General features: G+C 35.4%; 1 protein-coding gene across 3 annotated transcripts in view; it reads left to right on the plus strand.

The window, feature by feature from the left end:
• The window catches only part of DACH2 (dachshund family transcription factor 2), a 647,327-nt gene that overhangs the window by 152,863 nt on the left and 472,284 nt on the right, over positions 1 to 22,180 (plus strand). For 2 of the 3 annotated variants that reach the window (XM_019659904.1, XM_019659903.1), the window contains exon 2: positions 19,820 to 19,858. The exons of the other annotated variant lie outside the window; for it this stretch is intronic. In XM_019659904.1, the coding sequence (XP_019515449.1) occupies positions 19,820 to 19,858 (39 nt within the window). The remainder of the gene's footprint in view (positions 1 to 19,819; positions 19,859 to 22,180) is intronic. 3 annotated transcript variants of the gene reach the window in all.

Here is a 22,180-nt window from a genome sequence, read left to right on the forward strand (position 1 = left end):
TGCAAGTGTGCTTGTGGGTGGAGCTGGTCCCTGGCCCTGCTGGCGGTGAGGCCTGACCATGACTGCTGTGGGGGTGCTGTGGAGCAGGGCTGCCCCCGGGCCCAGCTTGCTGCAAGGCCAAGGCACGACTGCTGTGGGCACACTGGTAGGCAGAGTTGCTGTCCAGCTGGCTGCAAGGTCTGGTGTAGACATAGGGGTGGGTAGAATTTAGTAGGGTGTGCCTACTGGCACTAGGAAGCTATAGGCATGATTTCAAAAGGTGCCCCCCAGTGCTGGCATAAGCTCTGCAGAACAAATTCACTAAAATGGCTGCTGGCGTGTTGCAGTGCCCAGGGACTCCCAGCTGCCTCCTGCCTCTCCAGTAGGTACTTCAAGTTCAGTAGTGGGTTTCCTTTGTCTATGGTCTATGTGCCTATCTGGTGTTCTTGCACTGGTTTCTGGATCGAGTTAGTCTGTGCCTGAGCCCTTTTAGAGTGGGTTTCATGTCCCTGCATTTCTATAATTTTTCTAGATATGTATACCGCTTTGGTTTTAAAGTCAGTTGTTTTGGGGGACTCATCTCTCCTGTGCAGGTTTTTAAGGGTTAGAGGTCCTTATGTGTAAATCAAATTTATCACTCCTCTTAGAAAAGTTCTGTACCTTTGAGATCCCTCTTTAGCATGAAATGCTGTGACTGGAGAGAAAGAGAGAGAGAGAAAGAGAGAGAGAGATTTCCTTAGCATCTCTGCTTCTCCTACCCTTTTTGGTGCAGTTCCTTGTTGTGGAGACTCTGTTTATTCAATTTCCAGATCCCCTTCAGAAGGAATTATTCCATATGTAGTTGTAGATTTGTTGTATACATGGGAGGAGGTGAGCTCAGGATCTTTTTACGCTGCCATCCTGAACTCCAAAGCTGCTACTGTACATTCCTTTTTTTTTAAAGATTTTATTGGGGAATTGGGGGAGGGGAACAGCGTTGGAGAATCGGGGAAGGGGAACAGACAGGTAGACAAATTGCTGTTTTGTTCTTCAGTCTAGTTGTGGAGGACGTCGCTTCACTGGCGCATGTTGGTACGATCATTGTGCTCTTCCCGGGTGAGGCAGATCAGTCGCTGGCTTCTGGATGGCCGCTCACTGCGGCTGCTGGCTACACATGGTAGCCCATGGCAACCCACTGCAGCAGGGGCTGCAGCCCACACCTTCGCCTGCGATTCACTGCAGCCCAGCTCCAGGTCAAGCTGTTGTTCACCATCTTAGCGTAGAGGGCGCAGCATCACTGGCCCTCAATGTGGGATCTGAATTGCAGCCCTGTTGCTCAGAGCTGGCGTCCCAAGTGAGCTCTTAAACAGCTGAGCCACTCGGCCAGACCTGTACATTTCTTTTTTATTCAAATGCATCTCCCAACCTTTCCTGAGAAGAGATTGAATCTCTCTTTATCTCTTTGGTAATGAAAAAAAATTTACAAGCCAATTCTAAATAATTTCCTATACAAAAAAATTAAACTCAGATATGTGACCAATATATAACTTATTCAAAAAAACACTTTTAGGGCTGACCGAGTGGCTCAGTTGGTTAAGAGTTCGCTCAAGAGTTTGAGCTCTGAGCAACAGCGGTTCGAGTCCAGCCCGAGCTGAGCAGCTGCTGAGCTGCCAACAGGTAGCAGGATGGCTCAGCTAAAAAAAAAAAATTTAAAAACAAAACAAAAAACACTTTTACCTCAATGGCATGAAAAGAAACAAAACTTACAAGTTAAATATTATTTTAGTGGTACCTCAACATGTTTGTTTGAATGATGATCCTGAATGTGCATTTTTTGTTAATAAGCATATTTTGAATTATAGTATACACTTTATCCTGAGGGACCCTTGAAAAACTTATCATTAATACTAACGTTAATGAGTTGAGACATATAAAACCTGGACTAATCGTTCAGAAATGAAAGAGCAGCTTGTCTTTTTTTTTTTCTGTCCCAGCTGGCAATTTGGTAAAATTTCAGAAACGCTTTGGTGTCCCTGTTTTTAGCATTTTAAAGCAAAAATATATAATTTGTAAAATTATACATAATTTTATTATTTTGTATGTAGACCTACTACTTATCCTTTTTGTTGTTTTAAATGGAGTTTTTAGGTTGCTAGAGGCAAATTGTGATTTTACTTAATATTGTAGTTTTTAAAAATGTGATTGATATCTAAGGATGATAGTTATTGGAGTAATGATACATTTTTCAGTTTATATATTATTTTATTCTGTTGAATAATTATTATTTCATCATTTGATGTCAATGTTTCAAAAAGAGAACTGCAATGGTTTTCTTGATATTTTATGACAGGATCTCACCTTTAAGAGACTTAATGGTGTTTTGGTGTGTATAATCACAGCAGGATTATTATTTATTTTGTTAACCTTCCCCCTCTGTAAAATAAGATAGTTTAACAATTAAGTATAGTATTTAAGGGTTTTATTTGCAAAGTGTCAAGATAGAGTGAACTTAATTGGTGTACTAAGACTTTATGTTTTTTTATTCAATAGATATAAGCATATTTTCACTATTACCAAAAGATTTAAGCTTAATAAACTACTCCTTTTTTTGTAAAATATTCAAAACACAGTGTTCAACTTACATTCTCTGGCAGAAAGATGAATATTTTGAAATGAAAATTCAGTTGAACAGAAGAATATAGAATAAATTATATCCAATTTTCTCCTTTAGGTATTGAGTTAAATATGGCAGATTCAAAAGGATTTATTTTGCAATATTTAAAAATAGTAGAGATCTCTACTCATTTTAAATTCAGAAGTAAGGAAATAAATCTAGCAGATGTTTTCTTTTTTTTTTTTTAGTTTTTTTTTTTTTGGGAATTGGGGGGATGGGAACAGTGCTGGGGAATTGGGGGAAGGGAACAGACAAGTTGCTGTCGTTTTGTTCTTTGATCTAGTTGTGGAGGATGTTGCTTCACTGGCCCAAGTTGGCACTGTCATTGTGCTCTTCCCGGGTGAGGCAGATCAGTCGCCGGCTTCTGGACGGCCGTTCACTGCGGCTGCTGGCTACACAAGCTAGCCCATGGCAACCCACTGCCAAAGGGGCTGCAGCCTACGCCGTCGCCGGCGACTCACGGCAGCCCAGCTCCAGGTTGAGCTGTTGTTCAGCATCTTAGCTGTAGAGGGCAGTGTCACTGGCCCTCATATGTGGGATCCGAACCGGGGCCCTCTGGGGTCCCAAGCGAGTTCTTAACCATCGCGCCACTCGGCCGGCCCTAGCAGATGTTTTCTTGATGGTTACAATTGTAATAATTATGAAAGAATGAACAAGCATTTGATCCATATTAGCAAATCTCTTTAATACCTACAAATGATTACACCTGTAGCAAGAAATACTGAGATTATGTCAGAAAAATCCTTAGATTATTCTTGCTTTTCGCTCAGCAATTAGTTATTGTGTGTTTAATAAGAGCTAGTCTTTAGAACAATGCTAGCTATTGTCTAAATGTAAATATTCAAATAAGAAGCCCTTTGGGAGTCCTACATAGAAGTCTTAATGACCCAAGGCAAAGACAAATGTAGAATTTAGAGTCCAGGATTTCAGTTATACTGTGAGGTGTACATTCAGAGAGAGAAAAAGAGCATCTCTATGGCATTCATTTTAATAATGGAAATTATTGAATCATGTATAGATATCATTGTATATGCAAATAGCCAAAAAATGCACTTAAAAGTTAGCCAAAATCTAAAGCGTAAGTGTGAAGAATCTTAACCAAAACCTTTAAGTGTAATTAAAATAAATTTAAGGTGATATACTAAATAAAATTAAAAAATTAAAAAAAAGGGAGGGTTGCTTTGAAAAACCATTCATAAGAGATACACAATTAAAACATATGGATAACTTAGGGGAATTTATTTGCAAAGGACAGACAAGTCCCTAATCCTTGCTAAAAGTCCTTAATTCCTTTATGCTAATAATACAAATAATTGTCTTAAGTGAAAGGACAACATACACTTACATGTTTTCTAAGACACTCAAACATGCCTGCTTCTTGAGCCAGTGCAAACAGAACATGTCACCAAGTTACTGAACTTTGAAAAGACAGTGACTCTAAAATATTATATATTCGCCAGTTGCTAATTAGATATTTTTTGAGGACTATATTCTAGTTTTAACAGTTAGGCTTACTTTTAGTTTTGATAGTACTTGTAAATCTAGAAATCATAATAACTTAGCAGCAGTTCATCAGTATTTAGCAAAAATCCTTTGGTGAGGTGGCATAGGTTTGACACTTGGTGCTTCAATTCTATTTTCTGGTGCTTTGGCTCCTTCAAATATAGGAAAATAAGACCAGAATCTAGTATATGACACTGATCAATTATCAACCTAAAGGAAAACTGGTTTTAGAGGAAAACTGTTTGTCATGAAATTCAAACATTTTAGAATGTATTCCTATTTAATAGAGTAATATTTTAATTAAAACTTTCCATTTAAACATATATGTTTAGATTATATTTTAAGTACAGTAAGTCCTCACATAACACTGTCAGTATCTTCTGTGACTTTAAGAGAATCACTTATAATGAAACCAATTTTACCATAAGCTAACTGATAAAAGCAAGAGTTATGTTCCTGTGGCATCTCATCAACATTATAATGGAATGAAATTGAACAAAACAGTGTTGTTCAAGGACCTGCTGTATATCCAATAATCTAGGGTTTGAAAGTCCAATTTAGGTGCTTTATTCAGAATCAGATTTTTCTTTAGGTATTTTTGAAAAGGTAGTACTTCGAGAAAAAGAAATTGACTTTAGGTCTCATGTCTCCTTTTTTAAAGGTGTTCTCGGTGCTTCAAATAGATTCCAAAAGTGTCTTCTGTTTCATGATTATCTTCCTTACAGTTTCATATCCTTTAAAATTTTTCATTAAAATATGATATGGTTAGCATTAAAATATTTTGATCATGTAAAGGATCCTGTTGATATTATGCGACAAGATAGTGAAGTAAATTTCGATATGCTGTGACAATGTGCCTTGCCTAACCACAGCTTAATCCTAACATGTAAACAGTTTTCAAAACTATATGATAACTGATTTTTGAAAGTTTTCTATGAAAACAGCTTGCTTCTATTTAATTGTAAATATACACGATTGCTTTCATTAGTCTTTTTTTTCCTTTTAGCAAGAGACCAAAATTGAAAATTTAAGTGACCATTAATTATAAAATTATTTTTTCCCTGAAAAATAGTTCCGGAAAACCATGTTTTCTGGGATTTAAGATTTCGTTTATCTGGATGGAACACATATACATTTATATGTAGATGTGTGCTCTATACACCTATTATGTTTATCAGATAAAATGTTTGAACCAGAATAGTATTTGAAGGATATAAAGAAGCTCTTTGATCAACAGGCTTTTGTAATTTGCAAATGAATTTTGTTTCCTACAATTAAAAAACATTTATACTTGTGTTGCACACAATTTTTTTTATTTTAGCACTCAAAGTTTATTGAAATAGGACATTAGTTCATTTCTTATTAAAAACATTAAAGAAAATGATGCTTTTAAAAGAAAGTGAAGGCTTTGAACACTTTTGAGTTTTCCTCCATCCCTAAATGCTCTATAATTTGTGTCTGAAGAATGTCAGACCTGTTTGCCTATTTTGTGTGACATTGCTGTTGATTTTTTTTCATTTTTTGTTTGCTGCAGATTGTAATAGGTAAATGGTGAGTTTGAGGTAATCAGGGCATGCTGTTTGTGAGCATAGCAAAAACGTATTGTTTCTTATTACTAATGCACCTTAAGAAATAACTGGGTGGTCTTTTCCTTGCCACTTAATGTGATTTTTAGGGGGAAGCGTTCACAGATACAAAGACATTCTTCAAGATGTGATTACTATAAGACCAAGAGCCTTACAAGTAAGCAGAGTAAAAGCCTCAAGATCTCATATAGGATTGCTACAATGGGTAGAAGGAGAAAAAAGGGAGGCCTAGTTGCCCTGGAGAGATGAAGAGGCAGTCTGAAATCTCTTCATTTTCAGTGTGAAGACTGAAACACTTTCTGCAGCATGGAAGAGAAAGAATGTAATGCTAAGGAGTCCTAAACTAGAGGTGACTATAAGAGACATTAGGAGAATTGTGATGTGATGAGTAGGAAGGACCTGTAACACTTGCTGGGGAATATTGAGTCATTTTTCCTAACAATGATTCATTTTCACATGACTAAGACAAGAGCAGAGTTGTTTTTCTTTCTTTTATTGTTCTTTAATTTTTTTTTCATTCTTTTAATATTTTGTTTGAATCAAGAGACAAAGTGATGGGAAGAGTTTTCTCTAAAACTCTGTGGCAGGATTGCTGATGAAACATTAGGGAAAAATGCAAACTTGGTGAAGTTTTAGACTTAAGGGGGCATATCTTCTAACAGGTGGAGAATACATATAGCTATGTTTGAATAAAGAAGATGCTTATGCATTATTTGAGAAGACAGTTATAGGAGTAACCTCTAGTAATTGATAAATCAAAAAAGGGTAAATATGCAAAAGGGATAATACAGACAGCTTCTGAAAAGGAGGAAAAAAACCCCAATTGTCACTTAAACAGAATGACCCAAAGAAAATATTAGATAGTGAAATAGCTAACAACCTTTATAGGCATCATTTAGTGCTAAGCACAAACCTTTATGTGAACTTAGCTGAGAGATTTATATTTGAATAAGGCACCTGGGTAGCCATATATTGGAAATTTTACTTGGAGACTGTTGGTGGGCCTGTTTGGTTTTGCTAAAATGTTAAAATTGACACCTACAATAGAAGACAGTGTCAGATATTGATTTTCCACCAAGGAGAAATTATTATTTTATTTGATCAGGATCAAGAGACAAAGGCAAAAACTTGTACAATGAAACCCAAGTGAGATGATATTGAACACTTTTGAGGCAAAACAAAACTAACTATAGAAAGTGTGGAAGGAATACCACAATAATCTTTAGGGAAGAAAATTTCAATTGGAGGAAATGTTCTGTAGTTCAAAATGTATGACATTGCAACAAGGTAAAAAGTATTAAAATCAGAATGTCAAAAAATCAAACTCTGCTCGAAAAGATTTTAATAGTATTCATCAAAGTCTGGGGAATTATAGACATAATAAAGAAATAAAGATTAATTTTAAGCTTCCCTTTAAAAGCAATATTTCATTGCAGTAAAGATTTGATATAAGACCTGGAAAAAATGAGCTTTATCTTGACATTTATATTTGGAATAAATACCATCAACTCAAATACTTTTTTTTATGCTCTATCCACTGAGCTATCCGGGTGGCAGTTCAGCTCAAGGTGCCAAGTTCAGTCTTTAGTTGCTGGTGAGCATAGCCCACCATCAAACAGGCAGTCTTGTTGTTAGGAGCACGTGCTCTCACCAGCTGAGCCATCCTGCCACCTGTTGGCAGCTCAGCGGCAGCTCAGCTCAGGTGCAGCGTCACTGGCCCATATGGGAATCGAACCGGCGACTCTGTTGCTCTGAGCTCGAGCTCTTAAACTAATTCTTAACCACCTTAGCCACTTGTCCGGCCCCAACTCAAATACTGTTCATCAAACATGTGTCTTCTAAAGATTTTAATAATGCTTTATAATGTTTGAGCTGATTTGTTATCAAGGCCATGTTTAGTGGTTAGGTTTTGTTGCTGACAAAGAATCATGGCTTAGTGGGGAGGTGAGCATATGACTGAGTGCTGTGACAAAGGCATGCACAATTGTAGTGCTCTGTGAGCAAAGATGAGGGAGCCATAATTCAGTTGGTGTTGAAAACATGAAAAAGAAAACTGAGGCAACCAGAGTTAATGTTAAGATTGGCATATTATTTGACCTGATTTTACTATTACAAGTGAATACAGTAACTTATTCACAGCAGAGGTAAAGGCTAGAAAATTTCACAACCCTTTTAAAATGTTCATTATAGCCACTTTGTAATTAGGTGCTTTTATGTACATGGTCTTTTGCTAGACACTATAAGGAGATATCCATTAGTTATGGCTCTTGCTTTTACTTGTCTAATTCCTAGAAACATGCAACCATCCAAGACTGAATCATGATGAAATAGAAATTCTGAGTAGACTGATTACTATTAAGGAGATTGAATCAGTAAACAAAACAAAGCAAAAAACAAACAAAAAAACCTCCCAACAAATTAAAGTCTAGGACCAGTTAGTTTCACTGGTGAATTCTTTCAAACATTCAAAGATTTAATACCAATCCTTCTCAAACTCTTTCAAAAAATTGAAATGGAAGGAACACTTCCAAACACATTTTGTGAGGCCAGCATTACGCTGTTTGCATTTTAAATGATAAAATCAATGGACATTCATGGGGTTAGGTAATGTTGAATATATCAATAAATAGATGAAAATGTGCATGTTGTTATGTCCTTTCACTTTAATGTAAGGAAAATGAAGTGGGATCGTACACAGCAGTCAGTATGAGTGGTGTGTTTTTCTTTGTGTAACTGTTAGGTAAACTATATAATTCATTCTCTGTATTTATAGGAATTTTCCAATCAGGAAGTTTAAAATAAAACTAACTGCCTGGAGGAGAAATGAAATGAATGACAGCATATTTTTACCTGCATGAATGCTTATAAGAAAGATCTAAAAATCTACAGGATATATGATGAGATTACAACATTCCTATAACCCCACTTAGAATGTTATGTTTAGTTCCGGTTACCATATATAAAAAAAGATGTAGCATTTGAGAAGGGGAATTAGATTGACCTTAGAACTACAAGGTATGAGCTGTGAAGACAGGGTAGAATCCTGAATTTCTTCTGTAACCTTTAAAGAGCAAACGTTGGAGAAGATTTAATTGAAAATAAACTGACTTCAATATACATATAGATAGGTAATGTCAACTTTGCTTTTATTACAATACAGATTATTGTAAAAGAAATGTATAAATTTCAATGGAAGCAAAACTTGCTGAAACAAACATCTGTACTCAGCTTTCTATGTCTCTCTTTCTGTAGCATGCAAACAGAATAATGCTCTACTGATTTTCTCTGTTAAGTAAAATGTCTGAAGATTTTTCAGTTAGTTCTTTTCTGAAATGTAGAAAGGATAGTTCCCCTTAGCTGAATACCACTAACAGGCATTGCAATAACTATAAACCAAAGGAAAAAGAGTATGTCTCAGGAGTAGCAACTAAGCTGCAATAACCACTAACTTCTCAGAGGAATTTCAATTTAATCTACATGTATTTTTGGTAGGTAGTTGGCAGTTTAGGAATCAGAGAACGCTTCAGTAGTTTCCTACCTGGTCTCACCTCCATACTGTCTGTAACAATTCATTCTGCCTATCCTGTCAGTTTCAACTTCCTAGAGCACTGTTCTCCCCTTTCTTTGTTCTTCAAAACTTATCTGTTCTTCAAGACTCAAATCAAATTTCATCTCTTCCATAATGACTTCACTGACCACTCCAGGTAAAAGACATTCCTTCTTCTAAATTCTTGTAACACTTAGTTTATTATCACCATGCATTCAACATTCATTTACCAGATATTTTTGAGTGCTTACTCTATGCCAGGAAATTGTGTGGAGTTTATCGTTCACATCTTTTCAGTGTAACAATATGTGGACATGATGTATCTCTCTTTTTAGATTGTAATATTCTGATATCAGGGACCATGCTCAAAGATCTTTGTATTCTCTATAGATCATAGGAAAGAACGTTTGTACATAGTTGGTGATCAGTAATTATTTGTAGTGTAAATATTGAATTAAGAGGCTGTTATCCTAGGGTGAGGAGGAAAATATGGCCTCTATGGGATCAGTATATAAACTCTTAAACATCAATTATAACATGTTTGAAGAGTTTCCTTTAACTCTTAAAGAAGTGTTTTTTTTTAACAGATCATAAAAGTGACAAGGTGATCAAGGAAAAAAGGTATCAAGAAAAAAGGGCAGTTTGGTCATATTTAAGATAGATAAATATTGTAAACAACAAGAAGTGGAAGGACACTGAAGCAGATTTAAAAATGCTTCAGTCTCAGTTTCTACACATATAAAAATGGGACAGTATTTCAAACCCATTTTTATACACAGGATAGTTGTATTTTGTTAGCTAACAAAGAAAAACATGCTCTGTTTACTATAAAACTATGGAACAGTAAGGTGTTATTATTTAACATGAGATTTTGGAAATGTAGGTGAGTTATATGTAGTGTTTCAAAGGTAATTATTTCTAATTTTAAGTATCTGTCTCTGGTGTCTTAATTGGTGAAGAATGTGCTTTTTATTTTATTATTTTATTTTATTAAGATAGTAGAGTGGTCTTTGTCAGGGATTAAGTCAGGGGATGAATATAAGGGATTTAACAGACTTTCAAATAAATAATCCTCTTCATTCTCACTCCTGTCCCTTAGTAATACATTGAGAGTGGGTCCAGGCCAGGATTCCTTTGCTCTGACCCTGCTTGAGTGTCTTCATCTGCAGCTAGACTAAACCAGATAGGATTACCAGAATGAACAATTGGCAAATGAACTCATTTTCTTAGAAACAGCTTAGCTGAGTTCAGCTTACAGAATTGTCTGTATTACTCATCTAATTTAAGCCTAATTTAAACTTCACTAAATAAATAAGCCAAATGTTAGAAAAAGTTAAGGTAAAATTAAAATAAATTTTAGAATATTCATTCTCTCCATGAATAAATTTATAATGAATCTACACTTTTACCCATGAGCAATTCAGTATATTTGATGCCATCAACTAAGTTTGGGCTCATGATGTTTCTAATCAACTTTAGCTACCCTGTGAATGTCTACTCAGTTTCTAAAACACCATGGCTGTCCTTATATAAATTAAGCACTGTCACCAATGACTCAAATCAGTGCTGCATTGCAGAAATGTATTCTTCAAGTATGTTATATGAAAGTGAGCTTGAAGTCTCTACAGTGATGAATATGAATAGGAGTAAAGAGCCCCTTCACACTGTCAATGTTCAGTTCATTTGACACATATTTACTGAGCGCCTACTCTGTGCTAGCATCTCTGTTATGTTTTGGAGTGAATCAGCGAACAAGAAACCTAAACCCATTCTTTCATGGAGATTGCATTTTTGTAGGGAAGACAGGTCTAAAAAAAGTAAGTAGATAAAATAGTCACACATTGTTATAAATATTATGAAGGAAACACTGTTTTAATCAGCAATTCAGAATTGGAGATTGCCACTAAGCTCTCTACACAGGCAACATACTGTAGGCCAATTTACTCTCCTTTGAGTGGAATATCAAACCATCAAACCCAACACTAACTAAAAGGTGATAAAGCAGTGATTGTGTCCAATGTCTCAAGGGCTTTAATGTATATCTGCCATCAATGTTTCATTTGATATGGAGCATTACCTTAGTGTTTTCTGTGAGTCATTCTGAACATACAATAACAAGACATGCTCATCAATGGAAATATTTGAAATATAACTAGTGTGACAGTAAGAATTGAAATATGAATAGTGTAATGGTGTTTATAAAATCCCTTACAAAAGGCTGGCTAGACCCCTCCCATACAGATCAATGGATAAGATTCAAAGGGTAACTCATGGTTTCTTTGGCTAAACTTACAAACTTGGATAGAAAGACTGTAGGAGAAACATTTTCAACAGAAATATTGTGGACAAAGATGCCCATAGCATTAGGTGATTTAAATTTTATGAAGCTTTTGAGGGATTTTAATATTTAAAGCTTTATAAAATATTAATGATTTCAGGTATGTTATCTAATGATTGGAGCTTATTTATATGTCTGATATTTACTGAGTTTGAATATGTGAAAGAATATTACTGAAAAAAACTATTTGGGATGCATTGATAATACCACTAAAGGTATTTAATTTACCTCATCCTTGATGGGACATACACTCATATTACACATACTGAAATAATTTTGAGAAGAACAAGTTATTCAAATTTTTATGATCATTGCCTTGAAAATACATTTGGTGCTCTAACCATAATCCTATCTTTGAGATTCTTTGTTATTGTAGGACATATGAGAAGTAGCTTTGAACCTACTGAGTCCCCACAGACTGAATTGACTAAGTACTGTTTGTATAAAGCGTTATTTGTCAGAGAAAATTGGTGTAGAGTTTTGCATTCTTTAAATTATATTGGCAGCCTACCATATAATAGCTATAGAGATATATCTCTATAGATATCTATATCTATAGAGATATATCTGTATATCTCCTGAAATTTCTCTTCTACAAACAAGTTTTAAAATAATGTCATAGGCTCATTTATCTTTACTAACACCCCATGCCATATTCAATTTTCCTTTTCTTTTTTGAGACTCAGACTTTAAATTTCCCTGAGAATCAAGCTTATGCACCAAAGTCTTGCAGAAGAAGCAGATATTTATTATGACGAAATTTTTTTTGTTATTTCCAAATAATTCTAGGAAAAATAAATTTCTGAAAGGAGGAAAATAAGTTTTAATTGTTTGGGCCTTGAATCAGATCATGCTTTTGGAGACTTAAGTGATCAATAGTTTGTTTGGATGCCCTCTGGAAACTTAAATTGGCCTAAAGTATCCTGGCCTTTATTTTCATACTTTTATAATGAAAGATGTATCATTTTTCTTTTAACACACATGCTTCTCAAAGAAATTCCAGGATTCCTAATGAGATTAAATAGCTTTATAACAGCTGCTATGGAGTGAGAGTTGACATATAAAATGAGTAAAGTTATCAGCTAAGAGTAAGGAAAGTTCCCTAAAATTTTACTCCAACAGTGGAAATGCAACAGTTAACACAATTTAATCATGTCTCCAAAGAGAACCTAAAAAAGTTTTATGAACACCTATTTACTGGTCATTTCTCCTATAAAGGTAAACTTGGGGGGAGGGGCAGTACATTGCTTGACTTATGTCCTATATATTTATTACATTTGTTCCCAAATCAACATTTTGTTTATTGTATTGGGCCAGAAATACAAATTACGTGACGAAAAGATCTTGTCTGTGTAAAGAACAACTAAAACCTAATTTAGTATTGCCCCAAATATGGCAGTATATGCCAGGTTAACAGTTGACTCCCATTTCAAAGCATAGGAAACATTTTTTCCACCTTTATTGAAGTATAATTGACAAATAGAAATTATATATATATATATATATATATATATATATGTTTAAGGTGTACAATCATTTCACAATATATATACATATCTAAAGCATGGAAAACATTTTATTGATCTTTTGGAAATTTAAATTTATGGCTACTGCTCTGATTGAATGACATTGTTTCTCGGAGTATAACAGTTTATTTTTTATGGACTCTATTTTCATCTAACACAGTTTGCTTTAGGTGCTTTTCCGTATGTGAAAAAAATAGTAAATGGTATCTACTTCAAGGGTCAAAGGCTTTGCTTTTCTCATTAAAGAAAGTGCATATGACTTTGCAGGTAGATAAATAATCTCACACTTTTAGTGCACTCTCAATAACTGCACTCTTATGGAAGTTTCCAGATGTCTCACATTTTCTTTGGGGAAATTGACTAATGTTTCAGTAAATTATACCCAGAATCTTTAAAATATTGGCTATAAAACTCAAATTCCTACTGGAACCAGGGAGGTAACATAAATTCACTTAGAGGGCCAGGTGTAGGATCATAGGAGATTATGGGGCCTGTAGGGGACAGAAGAGTGTGTGCTCTGTCTATGGGTGGACACTGCTTCTCTACTTCATCTAGTTGTGCTGAGTCAGTAAGCATGTAGGACCAGTATTGCCACATCCCCCTCCTCCTCCACCTCTTCCTCCTTCTCCTTTTCTTCTTCTTTTTCTTCTGTTAGAGAACCTACTATTAGTTCAGATTTTATGTAAAGTTTTCAGATTTTCAAAGCTCTGGGCAGAACAAACAAAATATATTTGGCAGGCCTTGTTTTTCAGTTTGCAGGCTATGCTTTAAAAGATCATATCATAAGGTATATAAATGTCCAATCACTATATTGTGCACCTGAAACTCATATAAAATTTTATGCCAACTATACTTTAATAAAAACTTAAAAAGAAAATAGAAGCAGTGTGGTGTTGAAAGAGCACTTGCCTAGAGATCAAGGGAGCCATGGATCTGATCTTGTCTTTTCTACTATTTAAATATGTAGCATGTCTAATGACCTTATTATGTTTCCATAAGGATAAAAAAGATATGACAGTCTTTGGGGGAGGGTTCAAAAAGTGGCCCCTTAATATATAGTAGAGGAAGCACGGTGACAATTTCAGGGGGAATAATGTGAATTAGGAGTCAGGAGATTACTGACCCTAACTTCCTATGTAATCTTGGCCAAATAATTGAACATCTCAGGGGCTAATTTTCTCATCTGATAAATGGTGGTGCTGGTGACTAGTAAACTAGAGCAGTTCAGACACCCAATACATCACATAGGAAAAGGAAGAACTTTACTAATTAAAGGAATGAAAAGGAATGGCTCCCTCTTGTCTTTCCTTCTACCACCTACCAGCACTTTACTGAAGTTATTTTAGAGTCCAGTTTGAAATCCATTGGCATAAGTCATCTCAAAAGTTTACTGTAACTTTAAAATGCACTGTTTTAAATAATTTCCCCTGTGTGAAGAATTAATGAAAGTAGCACTCTATTTAGTTACCTTCACATCAGAGGTAGGACTTACTATGTGATATTTGATAGAAAATTTTCAAATCTTCAAAAGGACTAAAATACTTAAATCCAATAAGTCTGTGAGTTCTTAACTGGACTCCTTATTTTGTGATATTTTGTTGGCTCATGTGTGTTTTATATGCTGTTCCTCTATTGTTAAATGTGATTTTATGGCCTGAATTTAGGTTTCAAAAGTTAAGAATTCCATATTTCTGATTCTTTTACTAAACTGACTCCAGTCAGAGAAGGGAATGCTGGGTAGCAACCATTGCCATTAACTTGGTGACATTGCATACACACACTACAAATTAGAAGAACCAAAATATGGAAATTTATTTATCAGTGATACAGAGTAAAAATTATCTTGATATATTCAAAATGTAGACCATTCTTAATTATTCAGTCCTTGAATCTCAGCCAGAGCAGAATCACCTTCTAGCTATAGCTTGTATGTTAGGGAAGGGTCTCACATTATAGTTATAATAAGGATAATCAGTGTTCTAAAGCCGTGCAGCAGTAATGATGATTGAATCTGGTGAGCTGGGTAGGGACCCTAACTACTTACCACCGTATGTTGTAGGAACTTGTTTGGTAATATTGGGTAGGAAAAGTCATGATGAATGTTTACAACACATGGCACTTGTTCATTTTTGGAAGTACTAGAGTTATTCACATCTATGTTATTGCTATGTCATTTGACAGCTGACAGTTCTAGCTTCATTATAAAAAATGGTTGAGTGATTTGGTTCAGTTTTGGAGATTTTACAACAGGTTGAAAATGGAAGACCAAACTGTGCATTTTTGCCATATTTTACTGTTTTACGTCTATAAAGGGAAGAACGCGCATGAAGCTTGTGCAAAGTTGCATAAAGTTTATGGTGACAATGCTCTACGAGAAAGTCAGTGCCAATGATGGTTCACAAAATTCCGTGCTGGTGATTTTGATCTCAATGACGCTCCTCAGTCAGGGAGGCCCACTGAGGTTGATAACTGCAAAATAAAGGCATTGATCGAGTCAAACCCATGTTACACAACATGAGAGATTGCAGAAACATTGAACATCCATCATTCAAGCATTCACGACCATCTGAAGAAGCTGGGATACGTAAGCAAGCTCCATATTTGGTTTCCACATGAACTCAGAGAAGTTCATTTGACGGCACATATAAACATCTGCAATATGCTCATTAAACTTGAGGAAAACAATCCTTTTTTGAAGCGACTGATAACTGGTGATGAGAAGTGGATTGTTTACAACAATGTGGTGTGCAAACCGTCTTGTTCCCTATGTGATGATTTGCCTCAAATGACATCGAAAGCAGACATTCATCAGAGGAAGGTTATGCTCTCAGTGTGGTGGAATTTTAAAGGTGTCGTGTTTTTTGAGCTCCTACCAAGAAGCCAAACAATCAATTTGAATGTGTACTGTTGGCAATTGGACAGTTTGAACGAATCCATCATCCAGAAACATCCAGAGCTTGTTAATTGTAAAGGAGTTATGTTTCATTGTGACAACGCGAGACCACACACAAGTTTGATCACCCATCAAAAATTATTGGAGCTTGGATGGGATGTGTTGCCACACCCACAATACTCACCTGACCTTGCGCCATCAGACTTCCACTTGTTTCACTGTCTTCAAAACTCCTGTGTGGTATAATATTCAATTCAGATGAGGCTGTAAATCAGCACCTTGTTCAGTTTTGCACAAATAAAGACAGGTCCTTGTATGAACAAGGAATTATGAAGCTCCCTAAAAGATGGCAAAAGGTTATTGACCAAAATGGTCAATATATCATTGATTGATCTTTGTTCTTTACATAAATAAACAAGCTTTGAAAAACAGACAAAATACATCATGACTTTTCCGACCATCCAATAGTTTTATTGGTGGTGGTAGTATATTGAGTATGGTATTTGCCCAAAGTTCTTGAACATGTGTAAGCCCATTTTGTCAGTGGCTTTTTAAAAATGTGTGTGTGTATAATATATATATAATATATAATATGTAATATATATTATATATATATTAAAATTACACTGATGGTAACTGCTTTGAGTACCTCTTGTAATTGCAGAAGTCAAACGTGACTTGTATTCATCCTTTGTTATCGGTATATATTGAGTATTACAATTTTAATAGTTTTTTCCTTTCTTAAAATGTGCATAGAGTTTTTTGGCAATATATACATATATACATGCATATATAGATAGATAGATATAGATATAGATATATATCTCAGCCACAAAGATAAGTTTTAGTGAATTTCAGGCCCTTTATTCATGGTTTCAATTTCATAGCCAGACTTAGAAGTGGAGGAGGCAGCAAAATGTAACTTCAGGAGACAAAGAGGGAACTAGAGAGGATATGAAACATTCTAGGCCAACTCCAGGAAACCCAGATGAGAGTGCTGTTCTAGACTTAGCTAATATTTGTAATGTCTGCTTGTTCAGTAAAATTTTCCAGAATGTGGATTAATTTACAAAGTACAATGGAATCTACAATAAATTAGTTGACATTACAGAAGGAACATATTCAGAAGAGTAGAAGTCACATTTCATTTTAAATGTCAAAAATAAAGTATGTGGTGCCGGCCGAGTGGCGGCGTTGGTTAAGAGCTGGCCTGGGACGACCGCTCTGAGCAGCAGAGCCCTGGTTCGAATCCCACATGAGGGCCAGTGATGCTGCGCCCTCTAAAGCTAAGATGGTGAACAACAGCTCGACCTAGAACTGGGCTGCCATGAGTCGCTGGCTATAGCGCAGGCTGCAGTGAGGCTGCAGTGGGCTGCTGTAGAGCTACTGTGAGTGGCTGGCAGCCGGCATGAGCGGTCGTCCAATGGCTGGCAAGCAACTTCCCTACCCGGGAAGAGCACAATGATAATACCAACATGGGCCAGTGAAGCGACGTCCTCCACAACTAGACTGAAGAATAAAAGGGCACAGCAACTTGTCTGTTCCCCTTCCCTGATTCCCCAGTGCTGTTCCACTCCTACAATTCCCCAATAAAATCTTAAAATAAATAAGTAAATAAGTAAATAAATGAAGTATATGATTTAACTTGTAGTCCCTAAAGTCCTAGATTTATAGCTAGTGGTAGGCAGTATTGTAAAACACATTCTCACATTTGACAAGACAAATGAAAAATTTTCAAAAGTGAAGACAAACTCCTAAGAAAGTTTTAAATCCTTAGTAAAATGACACTTAACTTACAGATACATATGTTTATTGGATAATACTAACACGAATGTTTTAGTATTTGATAATTTTAAAGTTTAAGCTTAAATAATCTGTGAAGCTCAGGTCATAGAAGATATAAATCATTTTTATTTGTTTGAACTTAGTATAATTATATATGTGACAGCCCAAAAAGTTCTGCTGAATTTTGGAGTTTTTTAAGTAAAAAAAAAAGGGCATCTTTGGTATTGGTAAAAGGAAAAAATCCTCCAATTCAGTGATATATAGCTTATTGGATTAAGAAAGTATGCATTAACATTCACTTGGTATGTATGCGTATATTCTACTTTAAGAAAGTGTCATTTCAAAACAGTTTGGGTGTGTGAACTCTAAAGCAAGATCAAATAGTTCTGTCAGTCAAGTGACAGAACAGAAAAGTAGGTGAAAAAAAAGGCTCACCTTCTTTCACTCCCACGTCCTTTCTCCAGCAACCCCAAATATATGTTTGCATTTGTGATCTATTTAGAAATCGTTTTACAGATCTTTAAGCAGGGAAGTGGTTGCCTTTCAAAAAGAAACTAACAAAAAACCTGAAAGGAGACTTTTAACAAACAGGCTTTAGAAGAAAAGATTATAAAGGGGTGATGAACCCAATATGTGTGTGTGTATATGTATTAAATATATATATAATACACACACACGCGCGCGCGCACACACACACACACACACACACACACACACACACACACTCTGAGGGTGCCAAAAACATATATACATTTTAAGAAAGGAAAACTGTATTAAAATTGTGATACTCAATATATACCGATAACAAAAGATGAATACAAGTCACGTTTGACTTCTGTAAGTACAAGAGGTGCTCAAAGTGGTTACTATCAGTGTCCAAACACTTCTTATTACAGCAAACTACTGCTTGAGTGATGTTGACCAAAGTGTCCACTTATGTACATTTTTTTGGCACCCCCAGTATATATATATCCATAGTGGGCATTATAGGGAGGTTCCTGTTTCTGTACTAATAAGAAGTGCACTAAATTCAAAGGAGCCAAATTACAATCTTTATATTGGGTTGTCGGAAAAGTCATGACGTATTTTTTTCTATGTTTTTCATTGCAAAAATGCGTCATGACTTTTCTGACAACCCAATGTTTTTTTTTTTTTTAGCATGGCATTTTAGATTTCACTGTTCTTCATTAAAGGATTTAGGAACACTGGGAAATATTATACTACTGGAAAGAATGGTTGTTTTGTTAACTAAGTTAATTATGTGGGGGTTTTATTGTGGTTTTTTTTGGTATATGCTTAACTTATTTTGTGTGGATATGTGTATGACTGTGTATGTGGGTGTGCGTGTGCATGCGCCTGTGGGTGTGCATGTGTAACCCTTTGAGAGAAAATGTAATATAGTTTAGTATTGCTCCAAAAATAAGTATAGAATGAGCTGTGTGATTAATGGCTCCATGTTTTAAAAATTAAGGCATAACATTGATATTGGCTTACTTTTATTATCCTGTTGGCCAAATAAAAATGTGAGAAAAAAAACTGAAAGGGATTTTTTTTTCCCTAAAAAGTATTGGAATACCCAATGGGATGGGAAGAAAGGCTCTTGACAGAAAGGGAACAGACACAATATTGCTGAATCTTTTTGGGAATTGTTATGACCCGAGGCCATTTTCTTCAACAGAAGTCTGTAACTTTATTTCCTTGCCTTCATATATAGAAAAGCCCTAAACCACATGATATTTCACATTATTCTTTACTCAATGTGGGATTAGACCAGAAATATAATAACATTATTCATATATTAAAAACACTATCTAATAGCAGTGCAGGCCTTCCTACATTCTTTGTGCTCTTCCCTGCTGGTGTTTCATTGTGTGTACTATCTAAAATTTCTTCAGAATTTAAGAAGATTTTTTGTGAAATATAAAGCCTTGATTAATTGGAAGCAAACTAACCAGAACTCTCAATTAACCAGTTTTATTTATTTATTTTTTGCTATACTCTCCTTTTAGAAGGAAGAGGCAAATGACAAGAAAACAAGCTGTTAACAGGTATTTATGTATTTATTTTTTAAAAATCAACTTCCTGGGAATGTCCTGGAGCCTGTACAGATTCAGCCCAACTTCAATAATTTTGTTCCCTGTACTATACTTACTCACGTAGGAAAATGGAGCCATTTAAAATTTTCAGCAGCAAGTGTTGAATCTTGCTTAAGTATTAGTTAATAGTAATTAAAAAAATGAAATCCAAATAGCTAATTAGAACCTGTCTCTCTGTTTGATGGTTCTAGTTAATTGGGGTCTCCACAGTTTCACTATTGCCAGTTAGGGACCATTCATATCTATTAACTGGTAGTGGATCCCAGGACCATGCACTGGGGAGGAGACTTCCAGCCACAGGGAGCAGCTCCTTTCCTGGGAACTACAGCAGACGCTAGAGAAAGGCTGCACAATTGATGGGGGTTGAGAGAGGATCACTGACATAAAACCCTTGACACCTGTGTAAAGTAATTGGCAAGTAATGCACCCACCCAATGGCTCTGAAATGCTTAGGAAGGTACATTCACTTTGCAGGGCAGCACAGGCTATTAAGTGTGCTACAGCAGTAATGGAAAAAAACAAAAAAAAACCCCAACCAAACCCACAGTTCTTCTAATCTTTTGGAGTTGTTCTAAGCACTAGGCATACAAATATTTTGTAGGCATGCTAGTAGTTCTAAAATATTTGAAATAATTGTTCTTCTGAAAGTACAGCTTTTGAACATTTGGAAGTGTAAAACGATTGAAACTTCCTAAAATATCTATCACAATTTCAGTTAAATTGCAATCAGAGATACCATATTGCTTCAGGCCTTATACTGTTTAGGTGATAATGGGGAAAAAATGGGCAGTGACTCAAAGAGGCAAGGGAGAAAAAGAGCTACCCATGATATTAAAGTACATTTTGATATTGCCTGGCAATAATGCCCCTCTTCTCTTCCACACATGCCACTCAGGTTAAATCACCCTTTGGTGACTTTTCCCCCTTCCTTCAGGGCTGCCCTTGATGCACAGTTTATCCATATTTTTCTACAAGAAAAATGTTACAGGGTGGTGGGGGAGAAGGGGACCACACTATGTGATTTATCTTGCCTTTTCAACATAGAAAATGAAAATCACTATGGTGCTATTTCTTATATCTGGGATATTTTCTATATTAAATATTACTGTAAATATTATGCACACTAAATAATACCCAAGCAACCTGAAACAGTGGATGTGCCTCCTTAAGTGCCAAAACTTTTTGTTAGACTGTGGCTTCAATGTTGGGGAGACTAGAACCCACTAGATTTCATTAATGAATGATTTCAACTGAAAAACTTTAAATGGATTGAGTTTTGAGTTTAGGTTTGGGATATTGAAAGCAAGTGTTTTTTATTTTATATGAATGCAATTGAATTCAGGCACTGAAATTGACTTTCATTTTCTTTTTATTTTCCTAGTGAAATGACATGCAATTAATGTCAAGTTTTCTCTTTTAACTAAGCATAATAATAGTTTATAACTGTATATATTTATTTCTAGATTAATCATAACACACATTACATATTTACATATATATGTGATAAGTTTTTCCATTTACTGTAATCTGCAAAAAACCATGAAATGTTTTTGAAATTATATGTTCCAATTCACTCCCAGAAACTACAGAGAAACAGGAGAGTCACAAACTCTAATGCCTACTGAAGCAAGGCTTGTAATGTAAATGAAAGACCATAAGCGATAGGGAGTGGTGGGGACGATGGTGATCTAGAGAGTATATATTTTTTCTAAAGGTGGCAGCTATTACTCAGCTCAGATGATTGCTACCATGTGGGAATGCAGGCCCAGTATTGCTATGATCTGACTCTTTAAGAGAAACCAGGAAGCCAGATTTTTATGTGAAATTCGCCTAGTTCTTAAATGTTGGTAACTAACTCAATAAAAAGCAAAGAGCAGCAACCCTATGCAGGCAAAACAAAACCCATCTGTGGTCTGAATCTAGCCCCGGGCTGTCAGCGACCTCTGCTTTAAATTATAAATACTCTAGGTACTGCAATTTTAAAAAATGTTATAAATGCACCCAGAGGTCTTAATGTTGGAAAATTCATGTAAAGTAAATAAATTATCAGTAAAGTGCTTGTAAATAATTCTCCTGGTACTCAAAATAGTGGCTATGCAGTTTGTGATTGTTTTTCCCTTACTACATGGAAATAGCCAAGATAGTTTTCCCTTAATGTGGTTTGAAAATTAAGATAAAATTGTGGTTTTTTTGCTTTCATATTTATCAATGAAACACAGTATGAAAGATCATTACCGCCATGTCCAAAAGAGAATATTTAAGTATTGGTTGTGT

The sequence above is a fragment of the Hipposideros armiger genome, unplaced genomic scaffold (genome assembly GCF_001890085.2).
Source record: "Hipposideros armiger isolate ML-2016 unplaced genomic scaffold, ASM189008v1 scaffold_306, whole genome shotgun sequence".
Taxonomy (NCBI): Eukaryota; Metazoa; Chordata; class Mammalia; order Chiroptera; family Hipposideridae; genus Hipposideros; species Hipposideros armiger.